Raw genomic sequence first — 27,974 nt, 5'->3', positions numbered from 1 at the left:
CGGATGATTCCAGATTTGATATCACCTCCTAGTGGTCGTTAATGTGCACTGTGGTCCTAGTACATAAAATCCCGAAAGTCCAGATAATGCCTTATCTTAGGCCTCTAAAGGGGAAAAAACTGTTATTGATATAACGTTATCAGGCTGGAGCCCGAACTACAACAGCAAGTTGCTACAAGTATTCTCACCCAATGATGCAGTCAGCAAGGATAGTTATCAGTAGTTATCTAATGACTGCTGGCTCAAAATGAAGAAAGCACTGTACAGTAAAACATTTATTAATCAGAACACTGAACTTGATACATCTGAAGGGTGATAAAACATCAAAACAACAGCGTAAAAAACATAGAGAGAGAGCAGGTAAGGGCCCTGAAGGTTAGAAAACAGCTGCCTCACTGGAATGCGTACGTTAAAAAATGGACGGATCGATGGAACGTGGTGGCACTCAAACGCTTCAGCATTATTATTCACCTGCCATCACACATTGCTGCATACTGCTCAAGACAACATCTTTGACATCATCTTGGACCCAAAATCTTGGACATCACCAGCTGCAATTTCATCTTACATACTAAGATCACACATGCTTTTGCACGATGGAGTCAAAAATCCCCTTTGACATGTTATGTACTGACACATAACAAAAACAAATATGAGATTCTGCTTTAAGCATTGAAAGTATTGTTTTCGATTGTGCTTCAAGCATACAAAAGACAGAAAGTGTAGATGCACTAAAACTGGTGTAAATATATATGCTTCCACCTGAGGTGGCAAACTGAATGTTCTGCAGACAACACACACAACACAAACTCACACACAAGCTTTGTACAACTGAGGAAATAGAAAAAAAAATGTGATAAAACTCATATCTAAGTTCAGATCTGATGGAAAATAAAACAAAGTCGTCTGGTGACCACGGAAAAAAAATATGCACTAAAAAAATTACTATGACACTGACGGCCAAACCACACCGGCTGAGCTTCACAACATCAAATATAAAATACTGCACCATATTGTAGTCAAAAGTAAGGCCTTCCCAGCACCGGTAAAAATCAGTCTTCCTTCAGAACTGAGAAAAGTTTATCATAATAAAACTACTATGGAAGCACTGGGAGGAATTGTGAAAAAAAAAACAAAACTAGAATATGTAGCATATTCACAGAAACATCTCACAGCCTCTCTTTGTGATGTACAAGCTCTCCTCAATGCATTTGTCTGTCTTTGAAGAAAGGCACAAAACTAAAAGTTCAATTAAACTTATAGCTGCAATAAAAACAGTAACACAGGGCAGTTTAGCCACTTACCACTGAAGATGCATGCATAAGTGTTTTTTAAAAAAATTGCACACATTTAAACTTGTCGTGCCACACTGCTAGACAGCTTGGAATGTACTGAAATGATTCAGCGCTAACTTGTTCAGCAACATTCAGCGCAATAATATAAAGATGAGGCAGGAAGTTACTGCTTGCTTAGCTGGGCTTCCCTTGTTTAAGCTAAGCTATGGTCAAACTGAGTCTAACTACCTATTAGCATGTTCTGAAGGCACCAATAATCGCAGCCCACATGCTGGTGGTATCATTTGTGACTCAATACGCTCTGCATAAAAACGGCCTAGATCCTTTATGCTCACAAATGACATGCAAGAATATTGTTTTTGATATTTCACTGTCCACACATACCCAATTGGGCTCAAGTCACTTAGAGCATACCGGACAAGACACAGACAAGCAATTCTAAAGGTGTCTTCTATTATCTATGTGGCATTCAAATGTAGAAAATAAGAATGCCACAGGCTGAGCTTTACGACTAGTACTTCCTTTAGGGGGAAGAGGGCCTTAGAAAAAGATTTTATTCATGAAGTCGAAGTAATAAAATTTCCAGGGAATATGTATTTTCGTGTGCCGACTCCAAATATATCATTTTATTTTATGTTAAACAAGTCCATGCGCATTTATCTAAAGTTATTTACCTTTTGCCGAGAGCCTTTAAGAAATTTTACTGCTGGGAACTTGCTAATATGCATGCCATTGGTTTCTTCTGAAACCAAGGTATGGAATATGGCTGAACTTATCATCCTGCATAACCTAGAAGTCGAGCTATATAGTGTTTTGAATTTGCCACTTATGGAACAGAATGAAAAAATTGGTATTCCTCTTTCCAAAGTAAAATTTCAAAGCACTACAACCCAACTTGTATGATAGATAGGATGATCATTTTAGCCTTATTACATACCTTGGTGTCAAGAGAAACCAATGGAGGGCATATTCGCAAGTTCCGCGCAACAAAATTGCTTGAAAGCTCTCAGCAAAAAGTTACATACCATATTACACAAAAAAGTGCTTGTTTTACATAAAATTAAATGATGTATTTGGAATCAGGACATGAAAATACATCTTCCCTGCAGATCTTATTAATTTGACTTCATTAACAAAAACCTTTTCCAAAACTCTCTTCCTGCCTTAAGCGTACCATTTCAACGCGGGCGTAAAAAAGAGACACTGAGGACAAACTTATGTTGAGCTAGATGAACAGATTCCTGTCGAATTCTGGCAATTCAAACTCGAAAAGGAACCAGAAATGTGTTCATATTAGGCCGAGTTCAAATTGAGCGAGTTCAGATTAACGACATTTGACCACACCACTTTCAGATTACAAAGAGACTAGTTTCGCTGAAAAGCGAGCTTTTATAAACTAGAAAGGGAAGAAAAATTAATTACGTTTATAGCCATCAACAGTAACTTCCACAAGTACACTGCAGTGATGTCAGGTCAGATATGCTTTTCTGCACGGAACAGAATACTAAAAACTAACATGCCTGACTATTTGGTAATTTTGTATCACATCCACTAATGCAGTTTCACTACATAAGAAAGACAAAATTAAGAAGAAACTAAATGTGGGAAATTCAACGAAGAGGCGTCAAGGCGCTCTACATCACCAATAAGGTCTCCAGTTTAAATCGAAGTGGTGGGAAAAAATATCTAAATCATCACTTAGAATCTGTCTCCCATTAAAGTGCCTTTCGCTGCTGACCGGGCGTAAACCGAATGACAAGAGACCCAGTTATCGGAGTTCACTAAAAACAAAACCTCCATGGAGCTGTCCTCAGTGTCCCATTAAAATCTGCCCCCTCTGCCCAAGGCATAGATTGCACCTAATCTTGGCAATAATATGGGCGTTAAGTATGTTATCAGCCACAAAAACTCACAGACCGTGAAAGTTGTGAAAAAACAGAAAATCTAGAACAACAGTCTCAAAATCTCATGTTACCAAGCAAGCACCATGGGCAAATTTGTCGCTCATAGGCCACAAGCTGGAAATGGGAGAGGAGAAAGAAGGTGGGAAACACAAATATGCAAAAGTGAATTCATACGCAAAAAGTGAGCATTGTAATGCAGATGTTTTGGTTTCAGGCTGCTCGTAACAAGTGTGTGAACTCACGTTGAAGAGAGTCGCGCTTAACTGGTTAATGCTTCATGCACCAATGTGCAGACAGTGATGGCACTCAAACTTAGCACACAGCATGGCGACGCCACGCTGGCCAGAGCAACCCTTTGCAGTTCACCAGGGGCACCAGATGCTCCAAGAATGTGCCGGTGCCAGCACCAACACAGCATAGTTTCTAATTCATGCATGTTGCGCCGAACTTGTCGATATAAAATACACCGTGCCACGCCCGTATTGCCCATACTCTTCTTGTCATTCCTTTTCAACCAGCATCTACCCTGCACAAGCGCTTTAGAGCTATGCCGCGCCGCTTACCTGACACAACTGACCTTGGCCGCCACCCTCGTCTGCACCAAGAGCACCAGAGCATAAAAACGCCAGCAAATGGCGAACGCCTTTTCCAACCACTGAGTTGCATTGGAGAGATGTGCAACTGTTCTGTGAAAGTCGACTGGTGTGACCGAATTTTGAACAACTGGTGATAATGATGTAGCGACCATAACAAGTTCAAACATGCCCCCCTCCAACTACTGATGGGGGGAATTTAATCGCTAAATGGTCGACAGCAGCTTTGTTATGCGTAGTGGTAGCGACTCTAAAGTGCTGCAAGCAGTCGAACGTTGTTTCCTGCTTGCCTTTCTTGTTTTGTTTGTTTTGGATAATTCGAAAACTCGCTCAAAGCAAATTTTTTGCGCAGTCCGAAGAGCTTTGAATTAATGAGGTTCTATAGTACTGACAAAGGCCGAGATGACTGGATGCTGAAGAATTGTTATGTTTAGCTACTGTGCTCATCTGGAGGTTAAAGAAGGGAATGAATGAGGTTCTTGCAGAACAAAGGTTGAAATCTGCAGAGCCAGTGGGGTACATAACAAGGCTGTGTGTTTGAGACCCCTGGTCTAGATTGTCTAAACATGCAGCATGCAACTGCGGCATGTAGTCAGCATATTTCGACGCGACCATTACAACATGGACTTTGACTTCACCCTCTTCACAGCTTTAGTGGTCCCCGAGTTTTCCATAGCCGACCACGCATTTCGCAGGCACAAACGGCGACGTGCAGGTGTAGCACCTCCCACATCTTATTTAAGTCTAAAGCCTCTCTTCAAAGCTGCAGCAGAGTCCGTCTCTGTAGTCACAGGAAGAAGCGGAGCACACATGCTAAGAGCACAACTTGCAGGAGGGTCACGTGACATGCCAGGCCAGTTCCCGAGGGCATCAGAATAGCTGCCTGCTCCGCAATCTGCTGGTACGGGTTGGACCCGTCGTCGAAATACATGGGGCAATCGTCATCTGAAATGTGGGCACAAGAGGACAATCGTGCACTTGTGTCAAGGCACTCAAATCTAAAGCTAATGTCCTAACCTTGAAACCAGACTAATATGTGGGTGTGGCAATTAAAACTATTTTCGTTATTCATGCACGGTCACCAAATCTTGCACAAATATGTAAATGGTTACGTGCAAACTTAAGGGCTGCGTTTTACTTCAAGCTAACTATTACACTGGTTGAGTAATTATAGTTAACATCCTCGTTAAAGTCATCCCCGGAGCCTTGAATAACTAAGGAGAAAGTGCACAAATTTTTGATGCGTACTTGTTCATAAAGCCCTGTACTTAAAGGTGCACTAAAGAGGAATCTGAACTCGTCTTTTTACCGCGGGAACTCTATCTACACGTTCCGGGCAATCTTAGAAACTTCGAAAATTCTTAGAAGCTTAGAAAATCCACCTTAAAGATTACGCCCTCATTTGCTTCGTTTATTGCTTCGTTTGCTTTTGCTTTTGGTCAGACAAATATGTCAATGCAACAAACAGAAGCTCTGATCCCTCCACTTTACTCTGATCCAAAGATGGCTGTGCTTCATCGTCAGAAAGCCACGAAAACCTCGATGTGCCGGGGCGATCAGATACGCAATTTGCACACAGTTTTTAATCAAAACCACCAAAAAACCAATTTTTAACTTAATACTGCAAATATCATTACAATTTGTCATAACAAGACACGTTGCGCCAGAATGCGAAACTACTGAGCTGTTGGGTATTCTGTTTGCCGCTACTCAGCCAGGACACATGCGAGGGTGCCATTTTATCACCTTGTATCTCCATTTGCCTATGACTGCTCGCTTTGCAATTGTGTCGTTTTGCATTTATCGCTTCGAGCTGCACATGCGCGCCGTCATGCCGTCACATGGGGGACTACATAACATGGGCCTGGGGAGGGTATGCGTCGACTTGTATCTAGAGTCAACTTCTCTTTGGCCAGTGAGGGGCACGAGTTGCGGGGTCGACTAATACGCAGCAATGTAAAGTATAAATTGCGCAATATGGCCTTTTTTTGAGCTTTTTGGGATATGCTCGTGAAATCTCCACGTAATTTGCGCACCCCTTTTTTGAAGCCTTAACTTTAAGAAAAAAAGTGCACAAATTACACCTGTAAATAAGGTACTTGGTTATGTGTTGCATATTAGTTATGATTGTCACTTTCACATTTCGTGCTTTTGTTGCTTCTACATCGTATACTTTTTCTAACTGGACCTGGAACTAGCCTTTGATTACAGGTCCAAGCAGTGTTCGCATACAGTCTGTACTGCAGCAAAGAACAATAGTAAAGATTGATAGTTCGATCTTCATTGGAGTCTTCCACCTTCCTCCAAAAACCCCTAGCCGGGATCATCTGAGGGATGAATAAACAAATAAATAAAGAACTTACAATGTTGAGGTACTCCAGGCGCTACATATGGTTTTGTGCAGAGGAGCTCAAGAAAAGCCAATATGAGAGATGCTTCTGTGCAGGCCCTATAGAGCCCAACCCTGATTTCACAAACCCACATAATTCAACAAAAAAAATTATAATTCCCCCACGAGTGACCACTGAGCAACGCACTTTCTCGATCGAGCAAAATGGTCTGCAGTTCATTTGAGCTATCTAGGGTCACTTGAATACAGCTCGTACATTCACTACAGCCTGCTTGCCCCTTGAAGCTGGAACCTTATTGCAGAGTTTTGATAAAAACAAGCCGATAAAGTACTGCAACACTGAGAACTTATCGTCTGCACCATCTCTGCAGGCCAGCCAAGCATAAAAGCACTGGGCGTCAACAACAAGCTGGCTTACCTGGCTTGAAGGTTAGGTTGGGAGGGGACAGGTTGAGTTGGGTTATACACAACCTAATATCTCCACTGAAAAGAAAAGATTTCTTTCCCCACCTATTTTCTTCTGCATCCTATATTATCACTCGTGCAAGTGGACAGAATGCAGCACAAAGCGAACAAAGGTGGTAGCTTACGCTCTGTGTTATGCACTATATTCCATTTGTTTTCTTTGCAATCTGCATGAGCATGAACACGCCGCAAAGGAGGTCATGAGCATACGAAACCATGGTTTTGCTAAGAACCACTTAGATTAAGCATAGGCTTGCATGGCATTGCTCGCAAAGAACCACTCACGTTCACGTTCGTACTCCACCATGTCCAGTGCCACTTCGGCACCCTGGGTGTAGTTGTTGGAGGTCACATCTTGAAGCACATGGCAGAAAGCACCCACAGACTGGGACATGAGGACGCGGTTCAGGTCAGCCCGTTGGTACACCTGCGAGTGGCCCATTGTTCAAGAGTCTAGCCAAGTCAAGTTGAGCAAAAGGCAGAAGCTTACAGACAACTCCAACGTTAGCAGATTCATTGGCACGCCTGCAAATTGCCCATTTAGGCTTACGGTCAAGCCAAGCTAAAGAAATTGCGAGTTCCTAGCCTGATGAATGCAATGGCAAAAGCCGGGCTCATATGGTTTAACATCTTGTTATAATAATAATAATAATAATAATAATAATAATAATAATAATAATAATAATAATTGAATTTTGGGGAAAGGAAATGGCACAGTATCTGTCTCATATATGGTTGGACATCTGAAATGCACTGCGCGCGCGCCAAGGGAAGGAATAAAGGAGGGAGTGAAAGAAGAAAGGAAGAAAGAGGTGCCGTAGTGTCCGGAATAATTTCCACCACCTGGGAACATCTTGTTCATCAGATTGTTTTTAATTAGTTTACTGTGAGTGTTTCAGATATCATGCCTGAATGGGAGAACTTTTTACATCACTGAATGAGACATATCCTCAAAACTTCCCTGTCCTCTTCACAAGATTACCGTAAGTACAACTGTGCTACAGTGCACAAGTGCTCATAACCTCTTCACAGTTAGCGTGCCTTTCCTCTCCTACCAGGTAATCAATTTGCTTTCGCATTTGCTGGGCTTCAGACACCAACAATCACAGCAGCTAGCAACGTTTTAGCCCTAACTACAGTCCCTATAGCTGCCTGTTGCCAGTAAAAAGCTTACAGATAACATGGAGATGTACATGCGGCCTGTACACGAAACAAGGACTGTAATGATTCTTGCACAGAGTATAAATCAGGAGACATCAATATTCTCCGCATATATCAATGCTGTTTTCTTGTCTCCTTGTTGCATGCTAGCACTAAAAATAATAAGTGATGTGTTTTCCCCAGAAAAGTGGCAAAGCAAAAATGGCAGCAATAATAATAATAAATAAAAAAGTTGAACTAAGTCACCAAGTAACATGAGGAACCGTTGCAACGAACAGCAGAAAACATCAGCTCTCGGCCAGTGTCAAGTAAAATATTCTCTCATATACAGTTGACGATAGATTTTTCGGACCCTCTAGGGACCGCGAGAACGACCAAAAAAATCAGGCAGTCCGGAAAATCAAATTTCACCGAAAAAGTCACGAACTTATTGCCATTATGCTGGAGGAAGAGGTCAGTTGTGTTGCACACATTCTAAAGCTCCTAATTACTAAATTTCGCCGCGCAACACGTGCACAGATGATGGGCGGCGACCGCTTTCACGAGCTTGGCCTGGTTGTGCTGCCCTCAGCATGTCGCCGATGAACCCACGGGTTGGGACAAAGTCTAAACAGGAAAGCGAACATGCTGCTGTGAGAACTGCATTGCGCCCGCAGTAGGATAGGCCCAGAGCGAGAACACGAAGATGGCGAAAAATTGAGAACCGAGAAACGGCCGAAACAAGCGCTCCATTGGCGTTGACCTCCGTCATTAGGCCTAGTGACTAGATCCAAAATCGGCATCGTATTCGGTGATATGCACTCTGCGGTTGCTTGCGTATAATGAGGGGCGTCTTGCCTGTCATTGATACGCCAGTTGTTTACGGTTTCATGATAGAAAAGTCAGCGTTGTGGTGCGTTTTGCCGCGGGTATGCTGACCTCGCTTTAAAATGTGCCACCATTTCCTCCCGCACTCACTGTCTCCGTGAAGCCGTATGCCTCCCATGCGCTTCGCTGCTACCTCTTTCTGTATTCGAAACGAAAGACTTGGCATAGATGAGTTCCGCGAACTCTGACTGCTTTTAAAAAAGTTCGTGCGGCGGAAGACGTTCAAGAACCATACGAATTTGAAACCAAGCGCAGAATTTCAGTATCGCAAGAGGCCCCCTTTAAGCTTGAATTTCGTTTTATTTGATCAAGTTTTCGATCTCTCCTGCAGTGTGAAGTAATGAAATTCCACTGTACTCATTATATGGCGGCTTGCGTAATGGTGGTGAGTGCGAATGAGGCCTGAAAAATCGAGCAGTCAGTTGCGGTGCATCCGAAATTTCAGGCGCTCATATACATTGGCTCCATGGGCCATGTCGCGGTGCCGCGAAAAAGTCCGAATAATCAAGCATGTCCGAAAAATCAGGCGTCCGATTTTCGGTCGTCGACTATATGAAGCTGTATCAAAATATCATATCGAAATATCACTGTATCGAAATATACATAAGATTATTTTGCTAAAATAAGTTGAAATGAAACAGATGGACCAACCACAGTGAAAGTTTTGCCCTATAATTTTTTTCAGAATAAACAGTTGCGGTGTACACAGAGAAGGAAACCAAAAAACAAACAAACGCACCCAGCAACGAAATTTGCTGTATGCGTCTTCCTCGTTGTAAGTGATGAGGTACGACCGTAGATTCTCTTTCCAGAAGGCAATGCACTTGAGCTCGTAATCAGGTTCACCTGGACACAGGGCAGAGGCCAACACCCAATATCAAAGCTGCTGACATGCAAAAAGCAGCAAATGTGCAAAAGTGGCGTACCTTAACAAAGCCTTTACAGCTACAGTGGTACTAGTTAGAAAAGATACTTTTCATCATGATCATCAGAACAAGTTTAAGATTTGCGTAAGAATTTAGTGCTCTTGGCCTTCATTCTACGAGCTCAGCCTAGTGCGTAGTCAATGGCGAACGACGCTACCATGTTAGGTAAGGCAGAGAGGCTAGAAAGTTTTTTAAACACACTTGAACTTTTCAGAGCACTTCAAGCACAGCCCTAGATTTATATAACCAAAATGATGCTTTCTTTTCTCTTTTTAAAACATTGATCAACAGTTTGGTGCATGGACATCTTGTCAATGTAGTTCTGAAACTGCACACTCACAGCAAATTTTGGGCTTGCCAAGTTCCCCTTGGAGAATGTTTTTTGGTGTCTTATGCAACAAGCAAAATTCATTGCAGCAACGAAGTGTACATTACTTAGGGAGCAGCACAGATGCAGAAATTCTGACAGAGGCGGAGGAATAATATTTGATATAATGTGGCGATGTTTCTCTCGTTCTCAGCTCTCTCCTGCAAAGCTTATTTGTGCAATGTCACCATGCTCCTCTCTTTAGTAGTTTTCCACTGCAATGTTTATTTGCCTATCAGGTGGGGCTCAGTCACAAATTATTATCAGCATCATTGAATTTCATGCTTATACCCAGAACTTTTAGGCACAGGTCCCACAAATACTTGACAGCGCATGGAAACAAGAAAAAAAATTCAGCAAAGACACTTAACGACTGCTTGCATGTGGGAATGTGAAAGCATTACTGTTCCCTGGGTGTTTGTGTGCAATGCTTGAAGATGCATTAAAATTCTTTTCTACGAATTTATGTTTTTGAGTATTGGTTGTGCGATATATGACACCACCCACACACACATACACGAGTATGATATCACCCAGAACGCTGTACAATGATTGAATCACAATTTTGATATGATGGTCTCGGGATTGAAGGTGTATATGTAGTCGGTTCGAATCCCTGTTGCAAGCTAGCCACCAACTTGACTAGCACACCTAAGCCATATGCAACGAGAAATAGTATGACACCACCCGAAATGCTGTAGGACTAACAGTTATGTCACAATTTTGGCATGAATGTCGGGAACACTGGTGCCACAAGGAGGTTGTTGGCCAGTGGCGAGTACACATAGACAAACATCATGTATAGGATTGTCTGAAATGGCAGTGCTCAGCTTGCTACGTGCATCATACAGCTACTTGATGACGTCGTCCTATTTTTCTTGCCATCGCTTTGATTTTCTGTACCATCTATGAGTACACACACACGCCGCCTGCTTTTCTTGCAATGGGACTAGTAATGCTTTCGCATTAAAAGTGACAGGAAAAACGAGAAGTAGCCCACACAATCCAAAGAGACAAACTCACTGTAGATATCCACGGGACGACCATAGTAGTCCACCGAGATGCAGTAGTCTGCGTCGATGAAGATGATCTTCTGATCCTTGTCACACACAGAGAAGTCCGAGATGTTCTCTTTGCAGTAGACGTTGGGCCGGGGGATCTGTGTGACGCCTCCACGAATCCGTGTCTCGAACGGGATGTCTCCTGACTGGTCGAATCGGAACTTGCCTGCCACTGGGCACTTGATAGAAACTGGCTCCCTCGCTGAAAAGGGTACCACATCCTGGGTGTCTATTTGCTACCCGATGCTCTAGATGCTCAAACTGAATGCAAAGCAAGCTGCACCATGCTATAATGCTGATATGATAGCATAATGATGACATAGGACATCACCAAAAGCATTTGATCAGAGATCGTGGGGTCTGAAAAGCAGGTTTTCAAGGCAAGAGAAAAGAGGGTTTTCAAAGTGTTATACAGTAAACTCTCATAAATTCCAATTTCAACGGACCAGAGATTTTTGTTTGAATTATCAGAAATTTGAATTATAAGAAGTTCACCTTAATATGATTCAAAACTAAATGCGATTTGCTTTATGGATACCTATTCCTACAAATAATATTTCAGATCTATATCCCTACGCAAATGTAGCTAAAAGCTTTGGTACAACATAAAATAAGGTTGAAAGGCAGCAATATAAAATATGGGTGAATTAAAGAAAAACTAGCGCTAGTTTTTCTCTAATTCAAGTATGCACCAACTAGCCCAAAAAGAGGTGTTAATATGGGTGAAAGGCAGCAATATGTTTACTTAATTGTGGTTCAAAAAGTTATCAATAATGCATTGCTTTCCAAATAGAGCAAAACCACATTAAGACCCCAAGGGACTGGAAAGAAAGTCCAAATTATTCGAAGGTGGAATAGTTGAATGGTCACACTCAATGGGACCACAGCACATTTAATTGTTTAAAAAAAAAAGGTAATGGTCGTCTACTTTTAAATGAAAACTGTGTGGTAGTGACGATTTTCTAAAATTTTGTCATGGTGTACTGCACACCCAATATCAAAGCAGAACTGCCCCAAAATAGCAAGGCCTTCTGCGGCCTCCTTCACAGGTGTGACTCAGTAGCAGAGGAGTCTCCTCACAGTGGCAGTGTCCATGTAAGGAGGCTTTACCACTCAAAAAGCAGCTCATGATGAGTGCGCATTATCGACGTACAGGACCATGCGAACATAACGAGGGGGGAGCACATTTGCACAGGAATGGTGAGACACCTTCTAGGAAAAAAAAAAAGGCCAGTGATGTACTAATTAGCTTCCGAACTGGCGCACAGATGGGCTTGGCTCGCTGAAGCGTGGCTGACAGCCTCAATCGTCGAGGGCTGGTGGCGTAGCTCAGAAAATGAAATTACGTGGAGATGCAGAGAATCCAATCGACACAGGCACCTTCGGACCGTGTGTTAACTAAATGGTTGGAGAGGCTGAATTTTCAGCTCATGCGGTGTCATAGACCTGACATATCCAACCATGGTCAACGCTCCATCACTCGACATGTGCGTTGGAGCAAGACAAAAAGTTTGAATTCACCAAATTTTAGAGAAATCGTGGTATAAACTAAGCGGCTTTAAAATGCATTGAAATTATAGCCAGAGAACCAAAATTTTTAAATTTGTTTGAATTAAAAGAGACGTGGGTTGTCTTGAAATGAAAATTTTTTTATCAGGGATGTGATGAAATTAGGCATGGGCATGTATGTCTCCCTCCTGTTTTCAAAAATATAATTAGTTTCAGTATATCTCTGTTTTCATACTATGAGAAAATAACTGAATTCTAATTAGCTAATTTCTCACGTGACCTTAACACATTTTCCATCAACCTTTTTTCGTTCCGACTGAAATGGAGCAGCAGCCAAAGACCTGCCATGCAGAGCTCAGCTATTTATATTCCTATTGGATATATCATCGCATAAGTATCTTCAATAATGTCGAAGCTCCATATTTACCAAATACAATTAGGTGACATCATTTTTCAGAAAATTTGATATGTTCGACTGAGCTACCAAAAAATAGCATAGCTGCATAGTCCAGTTCTTTCTCAATTCAATGGCATAGGATTAATTGATATTGCACTATGAAAACAACGAAAACTTCCGTTAAGCAAGTCATGGGACAAAAAAACGCAAAGCTGAGAAAATGGCATTTGAAATGTGCGCTAGCCATACGAAGGTCATTTAGAGGCCTCAGAAAATGGTGAAATGCAGATGTTACAAGATGATCTCTCAATAGTGAGTAAAACCAGTAGGTAGGGACGGGATCCAGCTTTTGAATAAGACCAAGATGGCAGCCATCAGGGACGCGGTTGCAGGAACTGAACGGCGCGAAGTGCTGGCGCATTTTACTCCAAACTCGATATTTCGGCCCTTTCGAGGCGTCAAATATATTGATTTTTTATGAGTTAGGGATTGAATGTGACCCTGAAACCTTGCAGGTAGGTACTCCATAGTATATTGAGTACGAATAAGCCATTTTTGAAGAAACGAAATTTTCACAATTTTTTCCCCCTTAAACAAAAGTATGAATTATCAGAGTTTGATTTATCACGAGTCTACTGTACTTGTAAACTTTGAGAGCCCCCTTCTAATGTTGTACCCCACAACTGTAACTGCAACGATAATTACGCCTGATCTAGGGCTAACAAAGATTCTGGTGACTGTTAGCTACTTGAGTCTGCATTTAATTCTGGGCTGCTGCCAGTAATGTCATCTTGCCACGATGACCATGATACACTAACTTAAGCCGACGAAAAAGCAGGTTGTATAAAAAAAAAAAAACAGATATCATGGTTGATAGCCAAACTAAATGTTACTGTTGGTAAATAGATCGGAAGTATCAACTCACAGATAAAGATGTCATATCGCCACTGCTGGTAATCGGGGAACATGGTCCATGAACATACAGTTGAGAATTCATCCGTGATCATTTCTTTGCCTGTTGCGAGAAAGAAAATGAGAGGAAAACGGAAAATGCATGCACAGTAAGTTGCATTTATTGAAAAAGAACAGAACTTCACACAGAGGATGAAAGCTACAGGTAGAGCCATACTAACACATAATGAATGAAATATGATTAGAGAACTGACAACACTCATTCACAGGTCAAACTCAAGTGATGAAATGTGCACGGGCTATAGTAAGCTAACACCACTGGAGAAGTCAGTTACACTTTGCTTCACTAGTATTTATAATAATAATAATAATAATAATAATAATAATAATAATAATAATAATAATAATAATAATAATAATAATAATAATAATAATAATAATAATCCACATTCAAGAATGGTAACACTGCCAACACAGCCATCAATGATGGCATGGTGAGACAAGCTAACTTGAAACCTTCAAAATAAGCTGCAGGGAAAAAAAGAACAGCATAGCTTTAATTTCTTTCCTAATATGGTGTGTGTTTGTTTGCTTGTTTATGGGGTTTAACGTCCCAAAGTGGCTCAAGCTATGAGTGATGCCGTAGTGGAGGGCTCCGAATAAATTTGACCACCTGGAGCTCTTTAACATGCACTGACATTGCACAGTATATGGGCCCCAATCATTTCGCCTCCATCGAAATGTGCCTGCCGCCACGGCTAACTATGGTGTGTGCATTCCACTACCATTGCTGTACAGATTTTCATGCATACAGTGTGTGATCATAGCGTGCATTACCTTTACGGTAGCGAATGACGCTGTGGTGACGTGGCACGAAGTTAAAGCAGACATAGTCCCTCTGGCTGGAAAGATTAAAGAAAACATTGCTTTACAGTCCCAGCACTGTGATGTCAAGGTTATTGCTACAAGCACTGGTAAAAAACACAGTAAACTCTCGTTAACTCAGTCCTGCACATCTTAAAACATTTGCGCTACAAAGTTCAGTCAGATCGAAGGCTTAAGTTTTTACAATGCACAACCAATGTACTAAATATTCCGGCACTTAATTCCCTTATTTCAAAGCTCCATTTATCTCGAAATTGTTTTCCATTCTTGCGACCTTGAGTTAACACAAGTTTACTGCAGATTTTAAGCACCTTCATAATCCCTTGTGCCTCAAGGGGGAATATACTTCTTAATGTATATCCATGAAATTTTTTTAGCAAGTTAAAAATTATTTTAGGACTACCCTGAGAAAATTTCACTGTTATATCTACAGCAGATTGTTTTCTAAAATATATTTTCTTCTCAACCTTGCGAAAAGACCGCAGAGTTAAGAATATGTGGCAGAAGCCTGGTTTGACATTCACTGTGTTCCTACTGACGTCCTACAGGTCAAAATATTCTCAGAATATTTTTTTTCTCAAAGCACTTTTGAATTTTCACAACGCAGTGTCCATTGACATACCTAGAGTGAGAAGAAAATTTCACACAAGAAATTCAAATTCACAAATTTGAAAAACGAAGTATGTCTTGACCAGCATTATGGCCTCAGGAGTGCAACAAAACAAACAGCGTCAAAGCAGATACAACAGCCATAAAGAAGTCTGTTGCGCAAGGTGAGTATCTAGGCGGAAAACCTCAATAAAAAAAATGGCCATTGTTCAAGTGTTTCGCTGTACTGCACAGCCACCGCAGTTCAGAAAACCATTTCTTTAGTGTAATTCCCGGTTAATTTCAGCACTGAAACTTCAAGGCAGTATAAAAAAACAAGGCACACAAGTTATACAACAATTTTCAAAAAGTGAACATAACGGGCATTTTTTTAGACTTCAGAGCCACGTCTCCTCCTAAATGCAGTTTGCGAATGTGTGTGTGCTTCTTTCTCGTGCATGTTAGCTTACATTGCACAAATGATTCACTTTAGCATTGTATTTACTTAAACAGTCAGTATCTATGAGGCTGATCATTTGAACCAATCTTGACAGTGCAAATGCAGTTCAGTTTGAATAAAAGCCGGAGTCCACGCCTCAGATTTGTGTTCCCACGCTTTGCCAGTTTACCCACAAGGTGAAAGAAAAAAAAAGAAACTTATTTTATATAAACTAGTTGCTAATAAAAGCGACCCTGAGTCCAGGGTCCTTGTCCCATGGTTTTTAGCCTGGGCAGAGTTGTAATGCTTGCTTTGCGTGTTAAACTAAAGCAAGCTGGTCCAAAAGTTGACTAGAGTTAGCCATGCAGGTCTGAACGCAGGCAGAAATTTTCTCCCACTGATTTTTTAAAATTACAGCTTCTTTAATTCTAGACAATCCCATCAAATATATGAGGAAGGCAGCTCATTGAAAAATTTACGTGGTGAGGGTTGGCTCTGTGGTGGAATCATACACTGAGACCTTCCGACAAATTAGCCTGAGTTGTAAGTGATAATGGCCCGAGCATCTCAAAACATGCCAAAATGTACTTCGATGCAGTAGCCTCCATTTTAGATAAGTGGCAATGGTAATGCAACAAAAGAAAAATAAACACAGTGAACTCCTCAGCACTTTTACCTCATCCTTCTCAGGGAGAGACAGCTTTAGGTACGTGAGTGCATGCATGGTGTGTGTGAAGCCTGTACCCCCCCTCCCCCACCTACCACTCCCAAAAGTCCCTAGCAGACCGGGGCACCAACCAGTAAAAACGCACCTCCACCTACGAGGCTTTCCTCTCCAGAACCTCCACCCAACCGCCTACCCCCATCCACCAGAAGCCCACACAGCAGCGGAATGAAGAGACAGTGAAATGAGACCCACCGTTCTGCTTTGCATGTGTAACTCATTGATCATGCTTTGCACTTCATCCCCTTCGTGACTTGTCAAGGCAATGTATTCAGTGAATCACAGATAATATACACCAATAATTAATACTCACCAGCCGTGAATTCCATGTCGTGCCATGAGGTATCGGTTCTGCCGGGCTTCAATGCAGACATAGATTTGCTCTTTTATCCGACCAGTGTCGGGCTTCCAGGTCTCAACTATGTGCGTCTTGTTGATGATGACCAGCGAGTCAAAGTTGGCCGTATTAAGCCAAGTACCAGTGAAGTTGTCGGGCAGTGTACAGCTAGGCTGCACTATCTCGGTTTTAACTGAAACAGAAACCAATACAGCGAGAAAAACAGCCGTCATTTTGAGCGAGTGATGAGCTCAAAAGAAAAGAAAGAAGACTGTGGTCTTGTCAAAAGAACATTGTGACAGAAAGCTATGATTTTTCTAAATCAAAGCCAACAATGAATTTTTCACACAGTCAGAGGCACAAAAAAGTATGGCAACTACAGAACATCCAAGTCCAGACAAATGCGGGCCGATCAGCTAGCTATGCTAGTTATTCGTGCAATGCCAATAAGAGCACTTCATGCAAAGGTGTGATGTTTAAACCGCAAAATTTGCAGAGAAATGTGGACAAAAAAAAAAGAACATTTAACTTGCATACCGAAAATATACTATGCAATTCTATGCACGAGCAGCCGACATGTTTCAGGATAACATAAGATTACTGGTGAACACACAGGGGTGAATAAATAAAAGGAAGAGGTATTTTTCACTCCGTCTTTCACATTTTTCACTTAATGCTAACATTAGGAGAGGACATGGCAGCACAAACAAGTAGGAAATTAACCCAACAGGTAGCAAATATGTCAGGTATAACATTCAAGTGCATATACAGTCAAACCTCATTATAACGAAACAGTTTATAATAAAATAATGAGTATAATGAAAGAATGATGATTCCCCTTGGAAGCTCAGTTAGCAAGGGCTATAAGGAAGTGATGGTTGGGTCCCTTCAACTTCGTTATAATGAGGTTCACTTGCACTTCGATGAACCAGAGAACTAACCTTGTTCCAGGCGGTAACGTTCGGGTGACTCTTGCGGTGTTTTCAGCGAGGCGCACTCTGGTTCTATGGACACACCGAGGAAGATGTCGTCATCTCTGTTTGCCAACTGCAAGCAAGGCAGTGCGATAGAATGTGATTGGTGGTGTTCAGATGTACACAGTGCTCTCTGCAGTTGAAGTCAAAACTGGTTGCAATATATGGCACCACAATTATTTTACTGCAAAAGCAGTGCTGCTGTACCCCCCCCCCCCAGGAATCTGATGTCTGTTGAAGTGAAGCCTGGCAACTGCAACAAAGTGACATCCTGCCGCTGCTCATAGTCACAACCAAACTGACGTCTGCTTCCAGCATTTCGACCAATCAGGTGTGGCTGAAATGATGGGTTCAAAAATGACAAAACTTGAAATATGGGCCCCGGTCACCTTCACTATACACTAAATGGCCTGCCAATCACAACCATCTCCAGCTGATTCAAAGTTTCCGTGTCAGAATTTTTCATTTCAACTCCAAGTCTGAATTTGAAGCCTAGATAAGCTAACATTATATTAGGCGCACTTCGAAATTAAAAATGACAAATTACACACAATCATGACCCAGACCAGATGATACAATAACACAATTCCAGACTACTGCACTCGACTTCACTTCCAGCTGACATGTTTGAAGTCACAGAAAGAAACAAGGAGATCAATGAGGATTCAATGACGCTGATTTGAAAAGAAACCTTTCCTAATTTCTTCCCACAGGCCATCACAAACAAACAAAACTTCATACACCTGGGCATAAGCTTCAAAATAGGATACTTGGGCGACAAAAAAAATGTTGTAGGAGAAGTAAATAGCAAGGAAAGTGCTCATTATCCTCAAAAAATGCCTGCTTTTTCTGTACATGCAAGTGGTACCAACCAAAATAGAAACGACCGGTAAAAAACAAGAACTCAAAAATTTCGAATACTTACAAAGCAGCGATACTTAGCATCAATCCGGCTCTCACGGGTGTTCATGACTGCAAAGTAATGGTCCTTGCCAATATACCAGTCCCCAAGGCATTTGTACTGAACCTCTGAAAAATGGAAATAAAGAACAGTGGTTGACTCCCACAACCACATTCAGCACAATCCAAGGCTGCACTTGGCAACATTCGAACCTCATAAACTGAATGCTTAGAAAAATCTGCATGAATTGCTCTGAAAATTGCTCTAAAAGTGTAGAATAGATTTTAAATATATTGGTTTGATTAAGTACAGAATCTAGATGTCTTGCTCTCAAAATGTAAAAATGCATGTTTTACATTTGTTACATAGAAAGCATAGCGCGGTAACTACAGAGGACGAGGTGAGGACAGGACAGGCGCTAAGCAAGGACAAGAGGGCAGGACAGTGCTTGTCCTGTCCTGTAGTTACCATGCTATGCTTTTTGTGTAACAAACCAACATACAACGCACCAACAAACCTAAACATATTCCCTCCTGTTTTATATTCAGGCATGAAATCCCTTACTGGCTTGGTTTTAAAAGCACTGTTGCAGAGTGAATACAACATTGGAAGGAAATTGATTGAATCCAATGCAAATCACTGATTTTATTATAAACACTGTAGAAAAGATTTTATCCAGAATTTTTCAATCAGTGGATACACCCAGTTTTGCATATCCGGATGCTGGAAACCACGATCAGTGACAGCAATAGCGACTGTACGCAGGCAAAAGTAATGAACCAAATATTAGCAATACAGTGCCAGCCACTGGACAGTAAATAGACAGTTCTAGTGTTGCGTAGCGTGGATTTGAGTCTCCATACTGAAAGCTGTTAATGCATTGCCCAGCAAGCAGGTGGCAGTTTCTACAGCCAGCACCTCCCTTTTTCTTTCCTTCTAGTTATTTCAAAGGATACCACCTCATCATCATCATCAAAATAAGGTTCACTCTACCTCCCTCCTCGGTCTCCTGCATGCCCTCACACTGCTTGTAGTTGATGGTGAACTGCTGGTTGACAATGAAGAACTGTGTGCCGGGCATCTGGCAGGCTGTGATGTTGGCATCTGGATGCTTGCACTCGCCCGTGAACTTGAACGTGTTTTGGTATGCAAACTTCCACACCCCTTCCAGGCTCGAGCGGCAGTTCTTTGCTGTGGGGTTGGTCGCTGGGCGTGCAATGCAACACACAGAAAGGAACTTATTATGTACAGCCATTACTCAACAGGCAGCACATTTGTCACAACTTGGCACGTGCGAATATTCAGCAATTTCAAATATTCAGTCAAGTAGTAAGGTATTCAATATTTGATTCGATCCGAATGTTTGGTGTTCAAAATTTTGAAGTATTTATCTCAAGAGAATAACATTTCTAGAACGCTTGCTTCGTGTGGTTCCGGTTCCATGCATCTCATCTGACATGGCACCGCAATGCACTCCACAGACAATTCCTAGGTGTATGCGCAGTGTGACTGCACACTCGTGTGCGCCAGAGCCTTATATAATCGGTGCTACCTGCGGTGCAAACACGGTGGGACCAGCATGGTGGCATGCGTCAGCTGGAGGACGCATGGTTCTCCGCATTAAATTCATTAATCAAGCTTGACCGTGCAAGCGCAAGAAGGAGCTAACACAAGGCACATGGAGATGGGTACCACTTTCAAACGCCTGACGTGGGATGGCGCTGGGTGCACAGGTGTGCGGTTCATGTGCGTAGCAGTTGTCCATGAAGTAACTGCTTAAAAGCAAAAGCTGCACAATGATACAGTCACAATTAAGACCGGCAGTTGGAGGTCCCACCTCACCAATACGTCGGCACTACATGTAGGTCAACTCTCCCCGAGTTTACGATGGCAAATTTTGGACAAAGTCGAAACAGCTTCAAACAAAGCTTCAATGCACTCTTTTTTTTCATATAATGGTCAAGTGTGTTAGAAAAGTACATGACTTTAAGTACTTATTGTGCTTTTCAACCAATACTGAAGTACTACAACACTATACTGAATAAATCAAAACAGGGACTAGACCACAAGCATGCTTTAGTGCTGTTTTTGAGTGCCAGAAGTATCAAAAATATCTGCGTTGAAATTATTCAAAGAAAATTACCATTCGCTTTGACCTACACAACCACAATTCCCACAGGCCAAATCACAACAGGTTACAGGCATCACTACATGCATGTAGCTGAACCGCTTAGCTCAGCTCCTTCACAATGCACTAAACAATGGCTCCAAAATTCATATTGATATTCTTACTATATAGTGTTTAGTGTCACAATGCGACACATGAACTACAAGGGACACAATAGTGGAGAGCTCCAGGTTAATTTCAACGACCTGGGGTTCTTGAATGTGCAATAGCATCACACAGTACACGGGCGTCTTGCATTTCCCCCCATCGAAACGCGGCCGAGACTGAGTCCGCGTCCTTGAGCCCAGCAGCTTAGAGCCTAACCACTAACCATAACAGTGGGTAGAGACTTCAAAATGTTGAGAGTAAGAGCACTACATGGAATAGCCGACTTTCTGAGCAAATTAAAACCATTCTTAGTGAGGCAGACATAGAGACACAAAAAAAGAAATAGATGATGAAGCGCTCACAGAAAAGGGTGATCAGTTCTTGTTTGACATCGAGGGAGCGACAGACAGTCTGAATGTCCGGAGATTCGCCTTCATTGAGGTTGACACAGCCAGCTGCAAAAGTGAAAATACAGACAGGAAGTTGACTGATTCAAATTTGGAGAAAGAATGCATGAACTATACACCACTAGGCAAGTACACAGCCAGTCAGAGGTTATTTATTTGTTTACGTGGCACTGCTGGCCTCCATGTGACGCTTTCGGCTGGAGTGGGTTGGACAGATAGAGGCATAGGACACAAGTCTGAACATACTGCAACATGCTACGAATACAACACAGTGACATAAATTTCAAGGGGCACTTTGAACTCTCCAAACTGCGTGAGGCAAAAGTCTTTGCGTGTGACTTTGGCTGTTACTATTGCTGCCTCTGTGAATTACCATTAAAGACGAAGCATTGGTATGATTCTTTTTATTTTTTCGACTGAACCACTCGACGCTTACTCTTGTTGATGTTGATTCTGAGCTTCTTATCTTCTGTCGGGTTTTTTCATTTTTTCGACTGAACCGCTCGACGCTTACTCTTGTTGACGCTTACTCAACAGTCATCAAACTTGGCTTCCGAGTTCATTTTTTTTCTGCTCTGTCCGATGCAACCATTATTTTTCTCCTATCTTTATTAGTTTCCGAGTTATTGCACTTTGCTGTGACGATTTCCGGTGGATGTGACGTCACACCGTTCCTGTGGCAATATCAACGTCCGCATTATCTCGGCACAATTTTTACATTTTTGGCTCTAATTAATTACCTAGTTATTGTACAATTATCAAAATTGGCTCCTAGGCTTCATTTCTCTTCCTCTATCTGATGCAATTGTTCTTTTTCTCCTCTTTTTTTAGTTTCCGAGTTATTCAAGTTAGAGAAAGCGCTACAAATGGACGGACATGATCGTGGCAGCGAGCATGAGCCTTAAAGGCTTTCACCTTAAAATGAGTTTAAAACAAAACAAGGGTAACAGAAACTGAGACTACGCTGGCACACAGAAACTAACTTAGAAATCAAACATCAACCTTTGGCATATGTGGCCTGCTTTGTTATGTCAAGAATTCCATTTCAGAAGGGAAATAAACAGCCTTGTCATCTCGATTAGAAGACATTATGCAACAACAGCACTGAATATGTATTTCTTGAAACATTGCTTATCCCGTATAGCACAACAACAAGAACACTACAATCCATATTGATAGCAGAATGACATTTGCAATCCCATTGTGGTAAGCTGAAGTACGAAGGACTGAAGGAGAGCTCAAACTTTCTGCCTTTTTTTTATTTCAGCACTCCATTTGTGTCATGCACTATCACTGTAGCTGGATGGGCAGCATGGCGTTGTCAAGTAGTCATCTGTCATTGGCTATGTTGTCTAAGACGACACTTGAGAAAAAGAAGAATCATAAATAAATCTGACGAAAACGTAAGCGCACACGAAGACAGGGACATACAAGAGACACAGGGCAAAGCGCTGAGCAACCAACTAGCCCAAGAACCAGCCTTGATGAACTTCATAAATAAAAGGAAACAAACTGAGAATGAAATGCCACCGCCAGGGTGACACTCACACTAGCAGGGGCAGCATGATGATGAGAACATAATCAAAAAAAAAGAAGAAAAAAAGATGCAGAAAAGGCCCAGAATAATGAGACATATTTGACCCAATATTTTGTACATTATACATACGGCATCAAATGTGCCCATTCACCATATAGCAGGGTAACGTCAAAAGGAAAGGAAAGGGAATGCTTAAGACACAAAGAAATGGTAGCTTCAGCAAAAGCTAGGTCAGTGCTCCATCCCCAACCGTTAAAAAAGCTACACACTGTTAACAATGAACATAAGCAACGCCACTCACTTTCTATTTTCTCCAAGACATTCAACGTCCGCACAAATATGCGCACGCAGTAGTAGCAGGCACTGAAAAGCGAAAGAGGATTTTTCAACAAGGTCATTCTTATCAAACTTTTTCCACAAGAAAGCTGGCAAAATCAATCAGATGTCCAGTCATTCACTAATGCAAATGCCTAGCTTTTACCATGAGAAAAGTACATCAGCAGGGCCCCTAATAATGAAACAAAACTGTAACGAAACAAATCGTTGCAGCCACATGCTTGAATGAGTGAATGAAGAACCAAACTTGAGAAAGCACATCAAATGTGAGAAAAAGCTTCAACGTAAGCCACAACACTAATACATACTCGAAAAGGATTAAATGGCAATGATATAAGAGGAGACAGCTCAAACCTATTAATGTTGCAGCATTAATATCAGAAATCTGCATAAAACCAAAGAACCCCATTTTTCATTTTCCTTGTAAAGCCAGCTAACAGCTGTCCCTATAGCATGGTGTATGTAAACTACAAGTTGTTGACATGCCTCCTTTACCCTCAAATAGAAATAGTTGGAAGCTTGGAAAAAAGTGCTTTCTTTGAACAGCCCATCTTATCACAATATAAAAACACTATTACTGTATTTTCCTGTGCATAAACCATGGCGGCTTCTTTCTATACATATATGCTTATTGGTTCAACGTACACAATGATGCAACCTACATGTGAATTGTTTCCAAGTATAAATTTGAACTGCCATGATGTAACCTTAGTTAACACAGTTAACACTACACTTCTCTCACAACCTTTTCAAGTGCTTTTCCAACATTTTCTATGAAATGATGAATATCAAAAACAGGAAATGTGCCTGCATGAAGAACACTCAACCAGAGTTGCTTTCAGTACTGAATAACAGTTAGCATTTCTTAGAGCCAGAGATCATTTGTGATTAAACTTTGCAACACAAATAAGATGAGATTCAAAACATAAATCATTACTGCCATTTTTTCAAACAGGTCTGATGTAAACTGCACTGAACTGCCAAAACTTTGTCAGTGCTGAACCCTGAAGCCAAAGCATTGCGGGCCAATGCTGTCAGAATTAGCACCACCCCTTGTAGAAGACTAACTGAGAACAAGATTTTACTGCACACTCTGGCCCCTTACAGTACTTGTCTTGCTCAGTATATTGAAGCTAACCACCAAACAGAAGTGGCATTCTTTATCACTTTTATGTGCAAGATTTTGCCATACAGTTTAAGTTAACAAAAAGGTTAGAGGTCTATTTTATGGCTGGAGTCTAACAAGGACTGGTCACAGAAGAAGGATTTACTTGTTTTCAAATATGATGGTGAAGTTGTCATTGTGCTGGCCTATGATGTGCAGGCAGTTGCCTCTGTTGGACATGCGATTGTCATCGATGGTGGTGTAGGTGTCGTCTCCGCGCTCCTTTGAGTACCACTCTCCCTGAAGTGTTTGAGGGAGCAGGCACCTGTTACGAGGCCCATAGTAGCCATGACCTGTGAAACAGATTACGAGGCATGATGGGGTCAGGCACACAAATAGGCAGAAAAACCAAATAAGCTTGAAGAAATTTCGCACACTTAAAGAAATGTGCACAATCCACAAATGTGCCAAATATGCTCGCATTTTTTCAGTTATACCGGAGCCTTTTAAGCTTATATGAATAAATTTTGTCATTTTTGTACTTTTTTAGAGAACTGGTACTAAAGAACTACCAATTGGAGCCAAGCATTACATTGCATTTCTTGAGATTTACATTTCATCTCATTAGTGCAGAAGCAGCCTTTTTTTTTTGGTGCAGTGCTTTTTCCAAAAAACTTCCCAAAGGCAGACAAGTTGAACAAAAATATAGTTTTAAGCACTCCAACTCCACTCGTACCAACGTGAATTGGTGTTAACAACGCATGCTGTTGAAAGGTAATACATTCCTCATTATAATGAATTAAAAATTGTTTTTCTAGTGCAAACAAACCACATGTGCCTTCAGCACATATGGGCCTGAACCATTTGCACATGAGGCAAACTATGTCCATCGTTTTCCAACATATCAAGTAACCAACACCAAATTACAACAAATAAACCAGAATCACTGAGTATGTTCATAATGCAGTAATGAAATACAAACCTATTGAAAGCAAAACAGCTCATTTCATAGCATAAACTGACATTTATGAATCACGAAGTCTGTTATGAATAGGCATTTCCATAATTTGGCAAAAAGCTGGCCAGGACCGCAAACACAAATTTGCCCGGCTACAAAGGTGTTTCCCTGACGGCCTATGCACGTAAACTGCCAGAACATTTCATGCTCAAGCATATCATTGTTTTCCTCAAGTCCAACAATACCATGAGTAATTCCCAGCATGGCCTCCGTCGTGGATTCAGCACCACCTGCACACAACTACCTGAACTCTCTCATGACATCTCTCGTTCTCATGATATGAGTTAGCAGGTTGCCTGCATATGTATAGGCTTATCAAAGGCATTTGACACTGTCCCTCAGTGCAGACTCTTGCAAAAGCTTAACTCTGTACTAGAAAACATTACTCTTATTAACTGGATAGCAAGTGTACTTCCCCAACATTCATAACATGCATATTTCAACTAAACTAGATAATTGGTCATTGATGTTACTTTAGGCATCCCACTGGATTCCATACTGGGTCCACTTCTGTTGTCATACAGCAATGACCTACAGCAATGACCTACAATATATGACTGCATGCTGGCGATCATGTGCATTATTATACAAATAAATCATCCTCGGATCACGACCTTCTCAGCAAGTTTTTCTCAAGCTTCCTTAAAGTGATGCACTATATGGCAAATGAGCGTTCATTTCTTCTACACAGTTTTCATTTAATTCTCTAGGCGCACATTTAATTCCTTGTTCACACATTTGTTCAAAGACAGTTACCTAAAAGGGTTCTGGAGTACAATACCTTGGCCTTACATTCGCTTAATAGGGTAGAACGTTGGGCCAGTTGGTGTAGCGACATATTTAAAAAAAACTGCGCAGAATAACACAGGACGGGAGGGAGGACGTATGTGTATGAGTGTTTCTCCCTCCCGTCCTGTGTTATTCTGCGCAAAGTTTCTTTTTTAAATATGTTTTACATTCACGGAGGATATTACTTGCATACACCACTCTGATCCGCCTGATTCTAGACTACAGCTAAGTGCTTTGGAATCCCCAATAGGTTATAGAAGTGAACAAACTGAATTCAGTTCAAGAAAAGACTGTCTACTTATATTTCACCAACATGACAGATTTTTCACTTTCTTCTCATCTGTCTAATCTGAGGCTCACTCCACGTTGCTCACGCTATTGCACTGGATGTTTAAAGTTCTTGCACACATTCACTCCCCGCTTTTTGAGTCACACGGCAGCTAAGTGTTCTAACCCATCACCATTAAGCATCTATCACAAATTAACTATTTCCCCTTTCAGCCCTCATACTGACTTGTCCAACACCTTTTTTTCGCACACCACAGAAACTTGGGAACTCCATTACTGGCCGTGCTCATGCTCTGCCTTTGACAAGAATTTTCAGATTCTGCACGTTGTAGCTGACATGGTTTTACTGAGTATTTTCTTGTAATTTCATAGTATCTTATATGGTGTTCATTATTATGATTTGTTTGTGCATTTTTTATCGTCTTACATTGCCTCACGCAAGGCTACAGTACGTGAAAATATTTAAATAAATAAATAAATAAAATTGGCTCTAATGCGGGTGATTTTACTCGTGCGTGCGCAAACAGCAGAAACTAACAAAACTGAGGAGTGTTTTCGTTAAGACGAAAAGCAAATTGAACCTTGCTTACCAGTCGCGGTGGGGAACGGGAAAGATTGACATACCATTCGCAATTAGGAGGTGAGTCACGTGTTGACACACAAGCAGCCCGCGCGAAAGACAAGATTTCATGTGCGTGTGACAAGAAAAGACCCAGAAATTATTGCTGCTACTAGAAACACATCAAGCTGACCCCAAATTTAGGTTAAAAGCCCAAATTCGCGGAAGCACCCACAGGTTTACAGCCAAACGCTTGTCATACGCACCGCAAAAAAAGCAAACGAACTCGCCAATTTACAAGCACTACGTAATGCTCTAAGCAGTTTTCCTCACTGTAAGATGGCGAACAGCAAAAATGCGCTGGAACATGAAGTTACGTTTCCAGTGTCACTACTTTGACGGAAGCTCCAAATCGGAAGTAAACATAGCTCGGCAAGAGTACAGCAGAGCAACCGTTTCCAATCGCAACAAGCGGGCTTTAATGCGTGCAGTCTGCAGATAGTTGTCCTCAGTTCAAAGTGACAAAATGAGCGCTTGAAGAAAAATAAATGGTGACAGCGGCTTGCTCCAAGACTCAACGGTTATCAGCTTTGGACAACGCCTTTCTGCTGTGCGACAAACGTGCGGACGTCTTTCCGTATCCGAGATAAGGACGTGCTTGCATCGGGGTAAGATAGAAAACAGATTAGATACGCTGTACTTACCAATAGATAAAAGCGAAGATAACACCACCACGACCGAGATTTTTAAACTGTAGCCCCCTTTCCAACACTGACATTCCGAGGGCGGCGCCATGTTTACCACGGCCGGGCAATGTTGCTTGCCATCCTTCCGCTACCTGGGAGAGCCACATCGGTTAGCATCAACGGGGCTAGGCTATCGCGTACCCTACGAAAGCGTGTAGGCATATCGATGCGCGGAAAATTTTTTAATCAAACGATATCCACATGAAACCGTGCCGTGTGCTGGGAAGCGTCAGAGCGAGCGATCATGGCTTGGGAGCCT

The 27,974-nt window shown here is 41.6% G+C and overlaps 1 protein-coding gene across 1 annotated transcript; it reads right to left on the bottom strand.

Moving 5' to 3' along the window:
* Nucleotides 1-260: 260 nt before the first annotated feature.
* On the bottom strand, nt 261-27,822 carry udt (protein undicht). The gene is made up of 14 exons (XM_077644085.1): nt 27,674-27,822; nt 24,482-24,668; nt 23,176-23,237; nt 21,293-21,385; nt 19,649-19,861; nt 18,680-18,783; nt 17,722-17,827; nt 16,757-16,973; nt 14,645-14,709; nt 13,821-13,910; nt 10,952-11,191; nt 9,375-9,481; nt 6,893-7,034; nt 261-4,737 (listed from the first exon to the last, which is right to left on the bottom strand). The coding sequence occupies exons 1-14, from the start codon at nt 27,762-27,764 to the stop codon at nt 4,580-4,582; spliced, it is 1,875 nt and encodes a 624-aa protein (XP_077500211.1). The 5' UTR covers nt 27,765-27,822; the 3' UTR covers nt 261-4,579.
* Between the last annotated feature and the right edge of the window lie 152 nt (nt 27,823-27,974).

The sequence above is a fragment of the Amblyomma americanum genome, chromosome 11, assembly GCF_052857255.1.
Source record: "Amblyomma americanum isolate KBUSLIRL-KWMA chromosome 11, ASM5285725v1, whole genome shotgun sequence".
NCBI lineage: Eukaryota > Metazoa > Arthropoda > Arachnida > Ixodida > Ixodidae > Amblyomma > Amblyomma americanum.
Note: the sequence above shows the minus strand (reverse complement) of the source record. Positions and strands in the feature narration are given on the sequence as shown.

Excerpts from the sequence above, each read along its gene's own strand:
- udt (XM_077644085.1), bottom strand. The coding sequence starts at position 27,764 with ATGGCGCCGCCCTCGGAATGTCAGTGTTGGAAAGGGGGCTACAGTTTA. Across the intron at positions 24,669-27,673 it reads ATCTTCGCTTTTATCTATTG|GTCATGGCTACTATGGGCCT; the intron begins GTAAGTACAGCG and ends TCTGTTTCACAG. Across the intron at positions 17,828-18,679 it reads ATGCTAAGTATCGCTGCTTT|TTGGCAAACAGAGATGACGA; the intron begins GTAAGTATTCGA and ends CCTTGCTTGCAG.